The sequence below is a fragment of the Propithecus coquereli genome, unplaced genomic scaffold (assembly GCF_000956105.1).
Source record: "Propithecus coquereli isolate 6110/MARCELLA unplaced genomic scaffold, Pcoq_1.0 Scaffold438, whole genome shotgun sequence".
NCBI classification, from domain to species: domain Eukaryota; kingdom Metazoa; phylum Chordata; class Mammalia; order Primates; family Indriidae; genus Propithecus; species Propithecus coquereli.
Window position 1 is genome coordinate 119,705 of NW_012150152.1, and position 17,056 is coordinate 136,760.

The window sequence follows — 17,056 nt, forward strand, 5'->3', positions numbered from 1 at the left end:
CAGGCTGGTTTCGAACTCCTGAGCTCAAACAATCCGCCCGCCTCGGCCTCCCAGAGAGCTAGGATTACAGGCGTGAGCCACCGCGCCCGGCCCTACTTGGGCTTTTTAATGCACATGTGTGGATTTGGTAGAACATGTCATATACTTGTTAGGCATGCCAGCACCAGCCCTGTCTTTCTCCCCACAGTTCCCATTCTTTGGCTTACCATCTATTAAGTTATCAGCTATCTATTGCTGTATAACAAACTACCAGAAACCTAGCAGCTTAAAACAACAGACGTTCATTATCTCATAATTCCCTTGGGTCAGGAGCCTGGGCACAGCTCAGCTGGATCCTCTGCTCAGGGTCTCACAAGGCTGCAGTCAAGGTGTCAGCCAGGCCGTGTTGCTATCCAGAGCTCGGGGACCCCTTCCAGTCTCGAATTGTTGTTGGAAGAATTCAATTCCTTGCAGTTAAAGGACTGAGGTCCCTGTTTTCTTCCTGGCTGTCAAACAGGGGCTACTCTCAGCTCTAGAGGCTGCCTGTAGTTCTCTGCCACCAGCCCTTGCATGTGGCAGCTGGCTTCAAAGGCAGCTGGTAACACTCTCTAGTCTGCTCAGATGGAGTCTTAGGTAACATAGCGTAACCATGGGAAAGCCTGTACCATCACCTTTGTCACACTGCAAGTCACACGTTCTGCCTGAACTCAAGGAAAAAGAATTATACAAAGACATGAGTCATTGGGGGTTACCTCAGGGTGTGACCACCAAGGAAGTTAATTCATCCCTCAGAGCTTAGGCATTTGTTTTCTTTTCTTGATAAACCATAGAAACATTCTCTGAAATTACTTTGTGCACATTAAAAGGTGCTTTATACTATATCTAAAGTAAGATGTTTTATAAGCAGAAAACTGGTGAAAAACATTCCTAGATTCTGCTCTAGGAAGGCAGAACAGCCAACTTCATTCTATTCTCTGTTATTGTTAAAATTAAATTTTCAAAAGATAAGCTATAACCAGAGTCCATTTTAATTAATGATAACGCTGCTTCTGTGGAAGGAAAATGTTTAGTATTTTAGGCTGAATATCCCGTGTGATCAACTACTGTATACCTTACAAGAAAGACTAATGTTTGGGTTTAGAGTTACAGAAGGTCAAATCTCATCCCCCATAAACATTTTCAAATTTGGGGTTCAGAGACATGAATCTTAGTTCTGCACCTCAGCTCTAGCCTTTTGAAAGGCATCCCACAGAAGTGCATGGTGAACTTGGAAGGCACTTAGGAAAGAAAGACACTCGCTTGTAGATTAATAGTGTAGGACCACGGTCTCAAAACCCCAGGCCTACAGACCAGGTAGTGGCCTGTTGGGAACCAGGCCACACAGCAGGAGTCGAGGAGCGGGTGAGGGAGCAAAGCGAGCGAGGTGGTTGGGAATATGGGCCTTTGATTTGTTGATTTGTATATAAAGGCCATGTTCATAGGCAAGTTTACTATCCCTAGGAATTAGCTAGCCCTGGGCAGGGCAGTCTCTCCAAGCCCCAGAGTGTAAAAGCAAAGTAAACATGATTAATACACTGCCTTTCTTTTGGCACCTGCTGCAGTTGTTTGCTCTCCTCGATGATAAAACATCAAAGAGTTGTGGTTACTGCTTCTGCTTCCTCTCCACCTCTACCTTCTCTCCCAACCCTCTCTGAGTCACCCGTGACGTCCATATTGCTAAATCCTAATTCTCTCCTGGGTTATTATCCTGCTTGATCTGTCAGAAGCTTTTCTCACAGATGACTTTTCTCTTCTTGAAACTGTTTCTTGGTTCCTCCTCATTGGCAGTTTGGTGTCAGTCCTTTGCAGGCTCTTCCTCCTCTTCCACTTGAGCTCTGACAAGTCCATGTTCCTGAGCCTCGCTCTGTCTACAGCCTCCTGTGGTGATTTCCTCTAGTCTCAGGGCTTTAAGTGCCATCTCTACACCAGCGACTCCCCATCCATATCTTGTATATCATCTCCTACCTCGAGTCTGGATCTGTGTACCCAGCTGCCTATCTGATGCCTCCTCTTGGGTAGCTCAAAATACCTCAAGTGTAACCTCATCAAAACACAACTTTCCTTTCCAAACCCTCCTCCCCAAACTCGTTCCCCTACAGTTCTCCTATCATAATGAATGATGCCACCACTCATCCAGTTGCTAAGACCTAACACCAGTAGTCATCCTTGAATCTTCTCTTTCCCTATAACTCCACACCAGTTTATCAGGAGGTCCTATTGGTTCCTTGTTCAAAATCAAAGATCTGTCTATTTTTCATCTTCAAAAGCAAAGGTCTGTCTACTTTTCATGTCTTTTGCTGTAACTCTAAGCCAGTGGCATTTCTGGCCTGTTTGGAATACAGTCGCCTCCAGGCTGGTATTCTTGGTTCTACTCTTGCCTTCCTGCAGTCCAGTCTCCACAGAGCAGCCACAGTGGTTTTTCACTTAAGGATAGGCAAATAGATCAATGGAATAGAATTGAAATTACAGAAATAAACCCATATATTTACATCTGATTGATTTTTGGTAAGGGTGTGAAGATCTTCAATATGGGAAATAATAGTCTCTTCAACAAACGGTGCTGGGACAAGTGGATATTCTCATGCAAAAGAATGAACACCTTACACCACATACCCCTTATACCATATGCAAAAATTAACTCAAACACAGTTCATGAATCTTTATGACCTTGAATTGGGCAATGATTTCTTAGATATGACATCCTTAAAGCATAAGCAATGAAAGAAAAAAATAGATAAATTGGATTTCATCAAAACGAAACACTTGGCCGGGCGTGGTGGCTCACGCCTGTAATCCTAGCACTCTGGGAGGCCGAGGCGGGCAGATCGTTTGAGCTCAGGAGTTCGAGACCAGCCTAAGCAAGAGCGAGACCCTGTCTCTACCAAAAATAGAAAGAAATTAATTGGACAGCTAAAAATATATAGGAAAAAAATTAGCCGGGCATGGTGGCACATGCCTGTAGTCCCAGCTACTTGGGAGGCTGAGGAAGTAGGATTGCTTGAGCCCAGGAGTCTGAGGTTGCTGTGAGCTAGGCTGACGCCACAGCACACAGTCTAGCCCGGGCAACAAAGTGAGACTCTGTCTCAAAAAAAAAAAAAAAAAAATCAACCCTAAAAAAAATGCAATTTGTGTCATATGACAACCATTCTGCAAAATCTTCCATTGCTTCCTACATTAATTTTCTGTTGTCACTGCAAAAAATTACCAGACTTAATGGCTTAAAAAACACAAATTTATTATTTTATGTTTCTTTAGGTCAGAAATCCAATATTAGGCCAGGCGCGGTGGGTCATGCCTATAATCCTAGCACTGTGGAAGGCCAAGGTTGGAGGATCACTTGAAGTCAGTAGTTCAAAACCAGCCTGAGCAAGAGCAAGACCCCATCTCTACTAAAAATAAATTAGCTGGGCATGGTGGTGCACGCCTGTAGTCTCAGCTATTCGGGAGGCTGAGGCAGGAGGATCTCTTGAGCCCCAGGAGTTTGAGGTTGCAGTGAGCTATGATGACGCCACTGCACTCTAGCCGGGGTGACAGAGTGAGACCCTGTCTCAAAAAAAAATAAAATCCAATATGGGCTCACTGGGCTGAAATCAAGGTGTTGGCAGGGTTGCTTGCCTTCTGGAGGCTCTGGGGAGAGTCTGTTTCCTGGCCTTTTCCAGCTTGTTGAGGCCTCCTACATTCCTTGCTCATGGTCCCTTCCTTCATGATCAAAGATGACAACATAGCATCTTGCTGACCCTTATATCATCACAGCTCTTTCTCTGCCCACAGCTGGAAAAGGTTCTCCACTTTTAAGGGCTCATGTGATTACTTTGGGCCCACCCAGATAATCCAGGTTAATATCCCCATCTCAAGGTCCTTAACCTTCATTACATCTGCAGAGTTCTTTTTCCATTTGCAAGGTAACATGTAGGCTTCTGAGGATTAGCACATGGAGGCCGTTATCCTGCTGACCACAGTTCACATCCCAGGCGGGCAAGAGCCGGAGTTGTCCCTGACTTACAAGGCTCCCAGAGTCAAGCTCCACTTGCCTAACTTCTCATCGCTCTCTTTCCCCCTCGCGCCTTGCCCTGAGCACCCTGGTTTCAAACAGCCAAGTGTGTTTTCACAGGGCCTTTGCACTTGCTGTTTTATCTGTCTAAATTACTCCTCTCTTCAGCCCTTTTCTAGGTTGACTTGTCAGTCTAGTCTCAGCTTTGATGCCTCCTCAAAGACATGCAAACTCCAATAAACCTTCTAGCCATCACTATCACGTGACCCAGTTGCCATAAAGCACCTGCCATGGCTGATGGGTCTCTCGTTTGTGTGTGTGTTTTGTGCCTCCTACTCCCTCCATCTTAACTGCCACACAGGTAGAAACCTCAACTGTCTTTGTCTGACACTAGAGTGGTGTGTGGCAACATAGCAGGTGCTCAATAAACACCCGCTAAGTTAACATTGTGTGACCCTCAGAGAGGAAGGCTGGTGTTTCTGCTTACCCACCAGAATATGCCACTACAGGACAGTAGTGTGAACACAGCTTTCAAATCATTGGACCCTGAAATTTCGTAGTTCTTGAGTTATTTGCAGTGTTTTAACTTACATTGTTTGCATTGTTTATGCTTCTACGTATAATGGGAAATGTTTTGAATATTTATATATTGCTTGATTTTAATTTTGCACAAATCAAATTTAGATTAAATGCAGTTGTACTGCATCTTCGTAAGAGGGATTATCAACTGTCAGGACTGGCAGACTTGGTTCAGTTCGATTTCTCAATATGGAGGATCTTTACCCTGGGGACAAGATTACTCTTCCCCTTTTCTCACGTGCTCCTCTGTCTCCTCTCTTTCAGAAAGCATGCTCTGAATTGCCATCGAATGAAGCCTGCTCTCTTCAGTGTGCTCTGTGAGATTAAGGAAAAGACAGGTAGGCTGTTGAGAAGACACTTCCTGTGTGGGTCCAGGGCTGCCACGACCTCGTGCACCTCTGGTCTTGTGGCTCGGCCCCGAAGTGCGCTGCAGCGGTGTCGCTCACCACGTCTCTCTTGTGCGTCAGGTGGTCGGGATGTTTTGTTTCTGCTTTACCACTGCCCTGGTTTCTGGTGTATCACACTGCTTTATTTTGTAGTTTATAACGGGAAAAATACTGTTGCAAATAAGTAACAAGCGGCTGCATTCTAGGTACAAGACCTAAAACGTGCTGTGACATTAAGTTGTGTAGAAAAAGGAAAGATGACAAAATTCAAAAAGTTGAATAATAATAATTTTGTGTGTTTAAACATCCAAAATTTAAATAGTACATGTATTTTTTTAAGTCTGGGCTTTAAAGAAAAAAAAAGTCAAAATAGTACAGAGAGTTCTTGTATACCCTCCTCTTGGCTTCCTCTCTCGTTGACACCTTCAGAGCCGCAGCGCAACACTGCAATCAGGAAATCGCCTTGGTAGAGTGCTCTGTGGCGGAACTGCAGACCGTGCTGGCGGTTCCCCAGTTCTTGCCCCGATGCCCTTTTCCGGCCCAGGATCCCATCCCAAATCCCATGTTGTATTTAGTCATTGTGTCTCTTTAGTCTCCTCTGATCTGTGACGATTCCTCAGTCTTTCCTTGTCATCCATGACTTTGAACCTTAATGAGAACTGCTCAGTCATTTTGTAGAACATCCCTCGATGCAGTTTGTCTGTTGTCTCCTCATGATGAGAATGAGGTTGTGCATTTCAGACAGGAGTCCCACAAGGCAATGTGTGTCCTTCTCAGCACATTGTGTGGCGGGTACGTGCTGTCAGTATGTCCTATCACTGGTGGTGTTGACCGTGATCACTTGTTCAAAGTTAATATTAGGTTATTAAGTATGGAATGTCTGATTTCCTTAAGTCTAAGTTTGACAATTGATATCTCTGATATTTCACTTTGACAGTTGTTGTTTTGTTTTTATTATAAAGGTACATCCTCAGTCTTTCAAATGTACATTTTGGCTTATGATTATCTTTCAAATTTTTTTTTAGAGTAATTTTTGTGAAACCGTGGGTAAGTCAAAAATTCGTGTTATTTTTCAATATGAGTTTTGTTGTGGAACCAGTGCAGTGCAGACAGCTCAAAATATCAATGAAATGTTTGGGAAGGATGTGGCTAATGAATGCATAGTGTGTCGATGGTTTGAGAAGTTCTGTTCCGGTGATTTTAATCTTGAAAATGAGCCATGTGGGTGACCTGAGACCAGGGTGGATAATGACGAGCTGAAAGCTGTAGTGGAAGCAAATCCATCTCAACCTATGTGTGAATTAGCAAGGTTTGATGTTACTATTCCAACAATATCGGACCATTTGAAACAAATGGGCAAGGTAAAGAAGCTGAGTAGATGGGTTCCGCATGAATTAAATGAACATCAGAAGAGAAATTGTCTCTAAGGTTGCCTTTCTCTGCTGTCACAACATGAAAGTGAACCATTTCTACACCATATTGTTACATGCGATGAAAAATGGATTCTGTTTGACAGTCACAAGCATTTGGCCCAATGGTTGGATAAAGATGAAGTGCCAAAACACAGTCCAAAACCAAATATTCATCAAAAAAATGCTAATAGGCTGGGCGCGGTGGCTCACGCCTGTAATCCTAGCACTCTGGGAGGCCGAGGCAGGCGGATTGTTTGAGCTCAGGAGTTCGAGACCAGCCTGAGCAAGAGCGAGACCTCGTCTCTACCAAAAATAGAAAGAAATTAATTGGACAGCTAAAAATATATAGAAAAAAATTAGCCAGGCATGGTGGTGCATGCCTGTAGTCCCAGCTACTCAGGAGGCTGAGGCAGGAGGATTGCTTGAGCCCAGGAGTTTGCCACGGCACTCACTGTAGCCCGGGCAACAAAGCGAGACTCTGTCTCAAAAAAAAAAAAAAAAAAAAAATGCTAATGATGTTTGGTGGTCTGTTTGATGGTCCAGCACTGCTATTATCCACTACAGCTTCACGAAACCTGGTCAAGGGATTACAGAGCATGTCTACTGCAACCAGCTGGACGAAATGATGAGGATGCTTGTGATTAAGCAGCCGAGATTCGTCAATAGAGTCAGGTCAATCCTCTTGCAAAACCACACATTGCAAAAAACCCTGCTCAAACTGCAGAGGCTGGACTTGGAAACTCTGTCATCCACTGTATTCACCAGACCTTGCACCAACTGACTACTACTTCTTCCAGGCTCTGGACCACTTCTTGCAAGGAAAAATATTCAATTCTCAACAAGCTGTGTGTGGAAAACGCGTTTTACGATTTCATCACCACTTGCTCTCCAGGCTTCTTCGCTGCTGGCATAAGCAAGCTACCATTAAGATGGCAAAACTGTGTGGATAGTTCAGGTGCATACTTTGATTAACTGTACTGCTTCTTGTTTGAGATATAATCAACTAAACTTTTGATTTGAAGTCGGACATTTCATATTTAATGACCTAATAACAATTTGAAGATAGTTTATAAGAGAGGCCACCAGATAAGATGAAGATATCATTAAAACCAAAGATCATTGGCAGGAAGGTTGTCACTTGGTTTCTTAAAGTGAGTTGGTCTCTTATTTTACAATTTTTAATATTTTTTTATTTTTTTAGAGACAGGTTCTCACTTTGTTGTCCAGGCAGGAATGTAGTGATACAATCATAATTCATTGTGGCCTCCAACTCCTGGACTCAAGCGATCCTCCCACCTCAGCCTCCTGAGTGGCAGCAGGGATCACAGGAGCACACCACCATGCCCAGCTAATTTTTTTTTTTAAATAGAGATGGGGTCTCACTATGTTGCCCACACTGCATTTTAACCTTTTTTTTTTTTATTTCAGCATATTATGGGGGTACAGATGTTTAGGTTACGTATGTTGCCTTTGGCCCCCCCCAAGTCCGAGTTTCAAGTGTGTCCATCCCTTGGATGGTGCGCATTGCACTCTCCGTGTGTGCAAATACCCGTCCCCTCCTCTCCGCCCCCCCGCCCAACATCCAATAGATGTTATTCTTATATGTGCACTTATGTGTTGATCAATTAATACCAATTTGATGGTGAGTACATGTAGTGCTTGTTTTTCCATTCTTGGGATACTTCACTTAGTAGAATGCGTTCCAGCTCTATCCAGGAGTATACAAGAGGTGCTATATCACCATTGTTTCTTAAAGCTGAATAGTACTCTGTGGTATACATATATCACATTTTATTAATCCACTCATGTATTGATGGACACTTGGGTTGTTTCCACATCTTTGCAATTGTGAATTATGCTGCCGTAAACATTCGGGTGCAGGTGTCTTTCTTATAGAGTATCATTTGTTCTTTTGGGTAGATGCCCAGTAATGGGATTGCTGGATCGAATGGTACTTCTACTTGTATCTCTTTAAGGTATCTCCATATTGCTTTCCACAGAGGTTGCACTAACCTTTTTTTTTTAACTTTATTTTTCAGAGTGGTTTTAGGGTCACAGCAAAATTGAGAGGAAGGTACAGACATTTCCCATACACTACCTGCCCCACACGTGCACAGCCTCCCTGTTACGAACATCCCCCGTCGGAGTGGTACGTTCGTTACAGTCGATGAACAGACAGATCGGCATCACACAGAGTCCATAGTTTACATTAAGTTTGTACTAGGGTTCACTCTTGGTGTTGTACATTTTATGGGTTTGGGCAAATATGTACTCACATGTATCCACCATTATAGTATCACACAGAGCAGTTTCACTGCCGTAAAAATCTCTGTGCTCCACCTAGTCATCCCTCCCTCCCATCAATCCTTGATAACTACTGATTTTTTTACTGTCTCTGTAGTTTTGCCCTCTCCAGACTGTCATATATTTAGAATCACACAGTGTATAATCTGCACAGGTTTTAAACCTCTACACTGAACCTAGAACATGGCTTAAATTGTATGATTATTTGTACATTTGCTCACACAAACATAAATTCCAAAGACATTTATTGAACCAAATGTTGGAGCCACAAAAGTGATCCATGCCCTTGAAAAATCTCTTATGAGGAGGGCCGTTTTAACCATTTTTAAACGTACGGTTCAGTGACATTAAGTGCATTCACAATGTTATACAAACATCACCACTATCCTTTTCCAGAACTATCTCATCTTCCCAAATCAAAACTGTACCCACTAAACACTAACTCCACATTCCCCTCTCCCCCAGCCCCTGGCACCCACCATTCTACTTTTTGTCTCTATGAATGTGACTACTCTAGGGACCTCATGTAAGTGGAATCACACAGTATTTGTCCTTTTTTGTCTGTCTTATTTCAATTAGCATAATGTCCTCAAGGTTCATCCATGTTGTAGAATGTGTCAGTTTTATTAAGGCTGAATAATATTCCATTGTATGGATGGACCACATTGTATTCATCCATTCATCTGTTGATGGACATTTGGGTTGTTTAGACTTTTGGCTATTCTGAATAGTGCTGCTATCAAGATTGGTGTACAAATATCTGTTCAAAACTCTGCTATAAGTTCTTTTTAGTGTATAACCAGAAGTGGAATTGCTAGATCATATGGTAATTCTATGTTAACTTTTTTGAGGAAACACCATACTAGTTTCCGCAGCAGCTGTAACATTTTACATTCCCACCAGTAATGCACAATTGCCAACCCTTGACAACTCTTGTTATTTTCTGGTTTTTTGATAATAGCCATATCTCATTGTGGTAGATGTGATATTCTTTTATATTTGACTTTTTTTTTTATTCTGACCCCTGAGCAGTATATACTTGTTTGACATTTTAAAGACTCCTCCTTCGATGACTACAGATTTGGGGTACTGTATTAGTTCAAAGAAACATCTCATTATGCATCTTCCTGGTATCACTCCTTAACCCGAGTAGGAGCCAGGATTTTATTTATCTTTATCACCACTTTCCTTTTTCGTAAAAGCCAGCCTGTGCTAATTCTTTAACTTCCTTTTTTTTTTTTCTTTTAGACAGTCTCGTGGGCTAGAGTACAGTGTCGTGTCATCACAGTTTGAGGTCATTGCAACCTCAAACTCCTAGGCTCAAGTGATCCTCCTGCCTTAGCCTCCTAAGTGGCTGGGACTACAGGCATGAGCCACTACGCCCAACCTAATTCTTTTACTTCCTAACCTGGAAGCGTATATTCCATTTGGTTTGCAAAGCCGTTGTACCTCGACTGGTCTACATTTGTTCTCATAGGTCTATTTATATGTATTTAACTTTTTATTTTGAAACAATCATAGATTTGCAATAATGTTCCAAGAATAGTGAAATACATTTTCTTCCTGAACCATTGGAGAGTAAGTTGCTGATGTGATGCCCCATGACACTGACATACTCAACGTGTTTCCTTCGAACAAAGAAGTTGTCCTGTTTACCCACAGGACAACCCTCACAGCTGGGAACTTAGCATTGATGCAACACTATCATGTAATCCTCAGACCTTATTCAAGTTTTGCCAGTGTTCCCAATAATGTCCTTTATTTTAATTTATTATTATTATTTTTAATAGAGACAGGGTCTCACTCTTGCTCAGGTTGGTCTCAAACTCCTGAAGCTCAAGCAATCCTCCTGCCTCAGCCTCCCAGCATGCTAGGATTACAGGCATGAGCCACCACACCCAGCCTCCAATAATGTCCTTTATAGCAAAAGGACTCGGGTCAGAATCTTGTGTTGCATGTAGTTATATCTTTTTGATTTTTTTCCATCTGTGACAGTCCCCATCTTTCCTTGATTTTCATGACCTTGATGTTCTGGAAGGTCACAGGCAGGCCCTCCCTTTTGGTTTGTCTGGTACTTCTGCCCAGCAGCGTCAAAATGATACCCTGTTCTCGTGAAGAGGCCAGTTGGGTAGTACTGGTGATGTTAACTTTAATTATCAATAAGATGGTGACTTCTTTTTGAAGTTGTTCCTTTCCCTTTGGAATAAGTATTCTGTAGGGAGGTACTCTGAGCCTGTGTACGTACTCCATTTCTCATTAAAATTTCCATTTATTTATTTTGTATCAGGACGGATTCATGGAGTCCTATTTTATGACAATCAGTTACTATCATCATTCATTTTGACAGCTCGAATTGTCCCAGATTTGGCTGGTGGGAGCCCCTTCAAGCTGGCTTCGTGTGTGTACTTCTGACATGTCTCCGTTTTCCTTGAGCACTTCCTTACTTGCCGCCATACATATTCCTGGCTCATATTCTGTTCTCCTGCATCAGCCAGTTCTCCAAGGGGCCCTGGTTCCATTCGGAGTAGATCTTGGACCTAGACTTGCCCATGCGTGTTGCTGCTCCTGGGCATTCTCAGGACACAGAGCTAAATAGTATTTGTGGGCGTATACGTCTATGTGTGTATACACACACGTATTCACATCTGTTTTTCCTGTATCTATATATGCTGAAAACCACGCATCCATTCCAATATCTTTAATTCCAGTTCACCACCGCAGAGTCCATGCCATTTTTCCCTTTGCATATTTATAGATCCTTTCTCCAACAGTTAGAATTCTGCTCCTGTCATCTTCGGGACTCGTGCTTATTTAATCATTCTCCCACCCCCTCATCCCCATGTATACCAATCCAGACATGGACCCCTCTTTACCCCTGCCCCTGACCAGGCCACTGCGTGACAGCCCCTACATTGACACCCCCATTGGTCTCCAACACCTGGTGTCAGCTGGCCCTCCTTGGACACCAGGTGCTGGGCCATGATGCCCCTGTCCCCACTCAGATGCCTCTCATGGGTGTGTGAATATCTGATGACTTGTCTTGTTTATTCCTTATTAAATTATAGGGAGCAGATGTCATAGAAATGGAAACACAAAGATTAGGCTTTCTTGGAGAACCAGACACACAGGCTTCTTGCTAGCAGTGAATTGGTTTTAAACCAATTTGCCTTCAAACCCCTGGCAGCACTCCCTGCTGGTGCTTCAGCATTCTGGGTGGTGACCTGGACAGGCAGTGGTCCTGCACCCAAATGAGCCCTGAGTCCCGCGTGCCAAGAGAAGCTGCCCACAGGGGACACAGCCAGTGTGTGCCCACCCCCTGGAAACACTGGTTACAGTCACATGCTCCTTAGTATTGTGGAATTGTGTAATGTCAATCCATTTCAATTTTTACCTAATAAAAATAGGCCATTGTCAGTGCCACCCACTGAGGCATGTGTGCCACGAGGCACAGGTGCCTGAGCTGTCCCCGCCCACCCCCACCCTGCCCTTAGGGGCGCCCCACTGGCCATAGCAGTTGTTTAGCAATGTAAAATATGGAATTTAGTAGTAGTAAAAAGCAATTTTAAGAAGTATTTTAATCAACTGTCAGCTCAGGAAGCTGTCATTCGTGACCTTTGTCCTGTCCATGAGCTGCTGGGACTGAATGAGAAACCAGTTCTTAAGAATGTGGGTGTTCGGGCTGGGCGCAGTGGCTCACACCTGTAATCCTAGCACTCTGGGAGGCCAAGGTGGGCAGATTGTTTGAGCTCAGGAGTTCGAGACCAGCCTGAGCAAGAGCGAGACCCCGTCTCTACTAAAAATAGAAAGAAATTAATCGGACAACTAAAAATATATAGAAAAAATTAGCCGGGCATGGTGGCGCATGCCTGTAGTCCCAGCTACTCGGGAGGCTGAGGCAGAAGGATCGCTTGAGCCCAGGAGTCTGAGGTTGCTGTGAGCTAGGCTGATGCCACGGCACTCTAGCCTGGGCAACAGAGCAAGACTCTGTCTCAAAAAAAAAAAAAAGAATGTGGGTGTTCAATGGTGGCGCATGCCTGTAGTCCCAGCTACTCGGGAGGCTGAGGCAGGAGGATCGCTTGAGCCCAGGAGTCTGAGGTTGCTGTGAGCTAGGCTGATGCCACGGCACTCTAGCCTGGGCAACAGAGCAAGACTCTGTCTCAAAAAAAAAAAAAAGAATGTGGGTGTTCAGTCTAGGCACGCCTCTTTTTAGCTCCATCTGCCTCTGTGTAGGTAGTTTCAGGAGGAAAAATAAGGGATTGATACCTACTGCTGTCTCAGTAGACAGGTGTTGTTTGTTGCAATCCCTGACATGACCCTGCCCCAGCCTCCCAGCCTTCAAGGAACTCACTGGGACATTTTTTTTTCTTTTTAAGAGATGGGGTCTCACTGTGTTGCCCTGGCACTCCTGGCCTCAAGTGATCCAATCCAGTCCTCTCACCTGGGCCTTCCAAGTCCCTGGGATTACAGGCATGCACCACAGCCCCTGGCTTTCACTCAGGACTTTTGACTTGCACTGAGCTGAGTCCCAAGGCAGCCGCAGGGCTCAGAGCACAGGCCATGTGTGTCCAACCTGGGCATTTCTTCAGAAATGAATGCTTTCCCACTGACTGGCTCAAATGTGCAGGCACAGGGTGTGTTTTGGAGTGTGGGGCAGGGAAGGGGCAGCAACTGCCCAGCCTCGCAAAGCGTGAGCCGCCCACAGTGTGCATGAGCTGGGATCCTGCACTGCCCGAGAGTCGGCGGCCACCTTTTCTTGAGTGTCAACTTCAGTGAGTCTTCTCGTCAGTGGGAAGTACAGTCAGGGAGTGCTGTGGGTCCCACCTGCGGGCCACAGGCCTTGATGTGAAGAACAGCTCGGGCTTCTCGTCTCAGGGACAAGCTGGCCAGTGTCAGGAAAGTAAACGAGATGTCCATTCTGCTCCATCTTCCCCCAACCCCATGAACAGAAGTGGCCAAGTCTTAGCCCAAAAACACTGTTGCTGCTGGATGAGCAATCCCATGAGCTGGGGTCCTGGTGTGTCCCACACTGAGACACAACAGGACAAGGCTGCTTCCCCATTTAACGTCCAGTTCTCACATCGCCCTCTGGCTAAGTCTGCGACAGGCCTTTAGAGTAGAGACCAAACTTCCGCATTTTAGAGCCTGTGGGCATTAATGGTGCCTGGCCTGTGGGTCGGCAGCTTGGTGCTTCCGGGCATCATCGCCCTGAGCCCTCCAGCAGCTTCAGGCAGGCCCTGTGGCTCCTGTTTTACAGATGAGCCGCAGGAAGCTCCGAGAGAGGACAGGGGCCTGCCCGGGGCACATCTAGGCACCCCACAGCCAAGCTGCGTGCTGCCCCTCCTACTCCCCCACCATCCTCGCAAGTGAAGAGAACCCTTCCTGTCCCTCACGACCTGTACTCACCGGTCCTGTGTGCACACCATGTTGTGTGCACTGACGGCTGTTCCTGGCCGGTGCAGGGTCTAGGATGCACTGTGTTCTTGGGCCTGTCCTGGTACCTGCCCTCCGTCCGTGTACCTTATACTTTTGTTGAATGGAAAACTACTTCTAGTGACTGACACAGATTAACTGAAATCCCTTTCAAATCCAGTTCATCTTATATGGTTTGGAAGATTGAGTATCTGAGGGCCTGACTTAGACTTAGAACACGGGGCTTGTCATTCACATCAGCCTGAAAGGAAAACAGTCCTCCAGGTGAGCTGGCATCACTGGGCGTACTGGAAGCACTCTCCAGCCGACCTGAGGAATGGCCATGCCATGCCACGCCACATCACAGTGCCTGGGTGTTCCTGCCTGGGGTGGTCTCTGAAGGCCAAGGGCACTCTTGGTGTGCATGCTTCCTTCCAAACTCTCCTTCCCAGAAACAGCTGTCCTTTGTGTCTAGAGGAGCTGTTCTGAGGAGACCAAAATAAAGCCTTGTTGGTTGGAGAGCTTTGAATTTAGCTGAGAGGACCAAATACTGGCCACAGGCCCTCTGCTTTGACTCTGGGGCTAGGTGCACTACAGAATTCAGAAGTGTTTGAATCTGAGGTATGTCACATTGATGTTCTCAGTGAGGAATGAGGTGTGGCCTGAATTCAAACAGTGGCGTTTGGCACCAGACCAGGAACAGTCTCCCACGTCGGAGCAGGTCAGGCTTTGCCTCCACGTGAACACGAGTGCCAGTTTGTGTAAGAACCTTCCAGTCTTGGATGGCGGGCTGGCGGACAGCGCAGCCCAGGTGCGCCAAGCCCCAGAGGCCCCTGGCAGACCTACCCGGCCCTCCTGTCTTGGCAGTTCTCAAGGAGGGGCCTACTTAGTCTTCTCTGTGCTGTGACCGTTCCCTGTGCCGGTCTGTGTCTCTCTGAGGAATGAGAAGTCCTGGAGTCCCATGTCAGCCAGGCTGGCTGTGCTGTGTGAACACAGACGGCTCCTTCCAGGGGAGTAAATGTAAGTTATTCATCACATCAGGGAACGCCGCTTGGTCCTCCCGACTGCTGTGCGTTGGCCTTGCTGGTAGTTGGCAAGCGGAAGTATCACATGCTGTTTCCTTTCCTTTTCAGCTGGTCAGGGCAGAATCATCTGTAAGTTCAGCCTCCTGGTTGGCGTTGCACTGTGCTCCCAGGGGTTTCTTACTGTCCCAATAATCACCTTGAGGGCCTGCCTGTAACATCTCTGGAACTCAAATCACTTTTCTTTCTTTCTTTCTTTTTTTTTATTTTTATTTTATTTTTTTTTTGAGACAGAGTCTCACTGTGTTGCCCGGGCTAGAGTGCCGTGGCGTCATCCTAGCTCACAGCAACCTCAAACTCCTGGGCTCAAGCGATCCTCCTGCCTCAGCCTCCCAAGTAGCTGGGACTACAGGCATGCGCCACCACGCCCGGCTAATTTTTTCTATATATTTTTAGTTGTCCAATTAATTTCTTTCTATTTTTAGTAGATACGGGGTCTCGCTCTTGCTCAGGCTGGTTTCGAACTCCTGAGCTCAAACAATCCGCCCGCCTCGGCCTCCCAGAGAGCTAGGATTGCAGGCGAGAGCCACCGCGCCCAGGCTTATCTATTTTTTTTAGAGATAAGTTCTCTCTCTCTCACCCAGGCTGAAGTGCATTGGCCATCAGCTCGCTGCAGCCTCAAGCTCCTGGGCTCAAGAGATCCTCCTCCTTCAGCCTCCCGAGTAGCCAGGACCACAGGCGTGCACCACCACACCCAGCTAATATATTTTTCCATAGAGATGGGGTCTTGCTATGTTGCCCAGGCTGGTCTGGAACTTCTCAATGCTGTCACCTCAGCCTCCCAAAGTGCTGGAATTACAGGTGTGAGTCACTGCGCCCCGGCTCTCAGATCCCTTATCTAATCAGCTGTACTGTGGGCTGAGTCCCATGTACAGCATTTCTCTAGGGCTTTACTGGGAGTGGACCCCTAGAGCTGGGGAGCTGTTTTCCAGGTTGCTTTGAGCGTCCTTCCTGGCCCCCAGTCTCAGGGTGACCCATGAATTGAGCTTCTGAGTCTCATCAGCTGACACTCACCATGGAGCTGTTAACATCTGAATTAATTAAAACCAGATACAATTAACCAGTGCATTCCTCAACCTCTCTAGCCACATTTCAAGTGCTTAGTAGCCACACATGGCTGGTGCCACCAGTGTTAGTGCAGGTCTAGAACATTCCATCATTGCGAAAGTTCTGTAGGACAGACAAGTGACTCAATATATACAAATCAAGGATTATGAAAACAACCCAATGTCCATGATGACTAGAAAAACAAACTGTGGTCCATCCATACCATGGGATACTATTCAGACATGAAAAGGATTGAAGCACTGAATCATGCTACAATGTGGATGACCTTGAAAGCATGATGCTGAGTGAAAGTAGCTGGGCACAGAAGGCCACATAATGTATGATTCCATTAATATGAAATGTCCAGAACAGGCAAATCCACAGAGACAGAAAGATTAGCAGTTGTCGAGGGCTGGGACGGGGAATGGGAGTGACTGTTAATGGGGAGGGGTTTCCTTTTGGGGGGATGGAAATAGTGGTAGTGGTTGCACAACCTTGGGAATAAACTCAAAGCACTGAATTATTCATTTTATTTATTCATTCATTCATTCATTCATTTTATTCATTTTATTTATTTATTCTATTTATTTATTTATTCAATTTATTCATTTATTCAATTTATTCATTTTATTCATTTATTCAATTTATTCATTTTATTCAATTATTCATTTATTTATTCATTCATTCATTTTATTCAATTTATTCTATTTATTTATTTATTCAATTTATTTATGTCGGCAGCTTGGTGCTTCCGGGCATCATCGCCCTGAGCCCTCCAGCAGCTTCAGGCAGGCCCTGTGGCTCCTGTTTTACAGATGAGCCGCAGGA

At 45.2% G+C, this 17,056-nt stretch overlaps 1 protein-coding gene across 1 annotated transcript in view; it reads left to right on the forward strand.

Moving 5' to 3' along the window:
• Positions 1-17,056, forward strand: part of PBX4 (pre-B-cell leukemia homeobox 4) — a 48,648-nt gene that overhangs the window by 9,292 nt on the left and 22,300 nt on the right. The window contains exon 2 of the mRNA XM_012653990.1: positions 4,853-4,926. Within this exon, the coding sequence (XP_012509444.1) occupies positions 4,853-4,926 (74 nt within the window). The remainder of the gene's footprint in view (positions 1-4,852; positions 4,927-17,056) is intronic.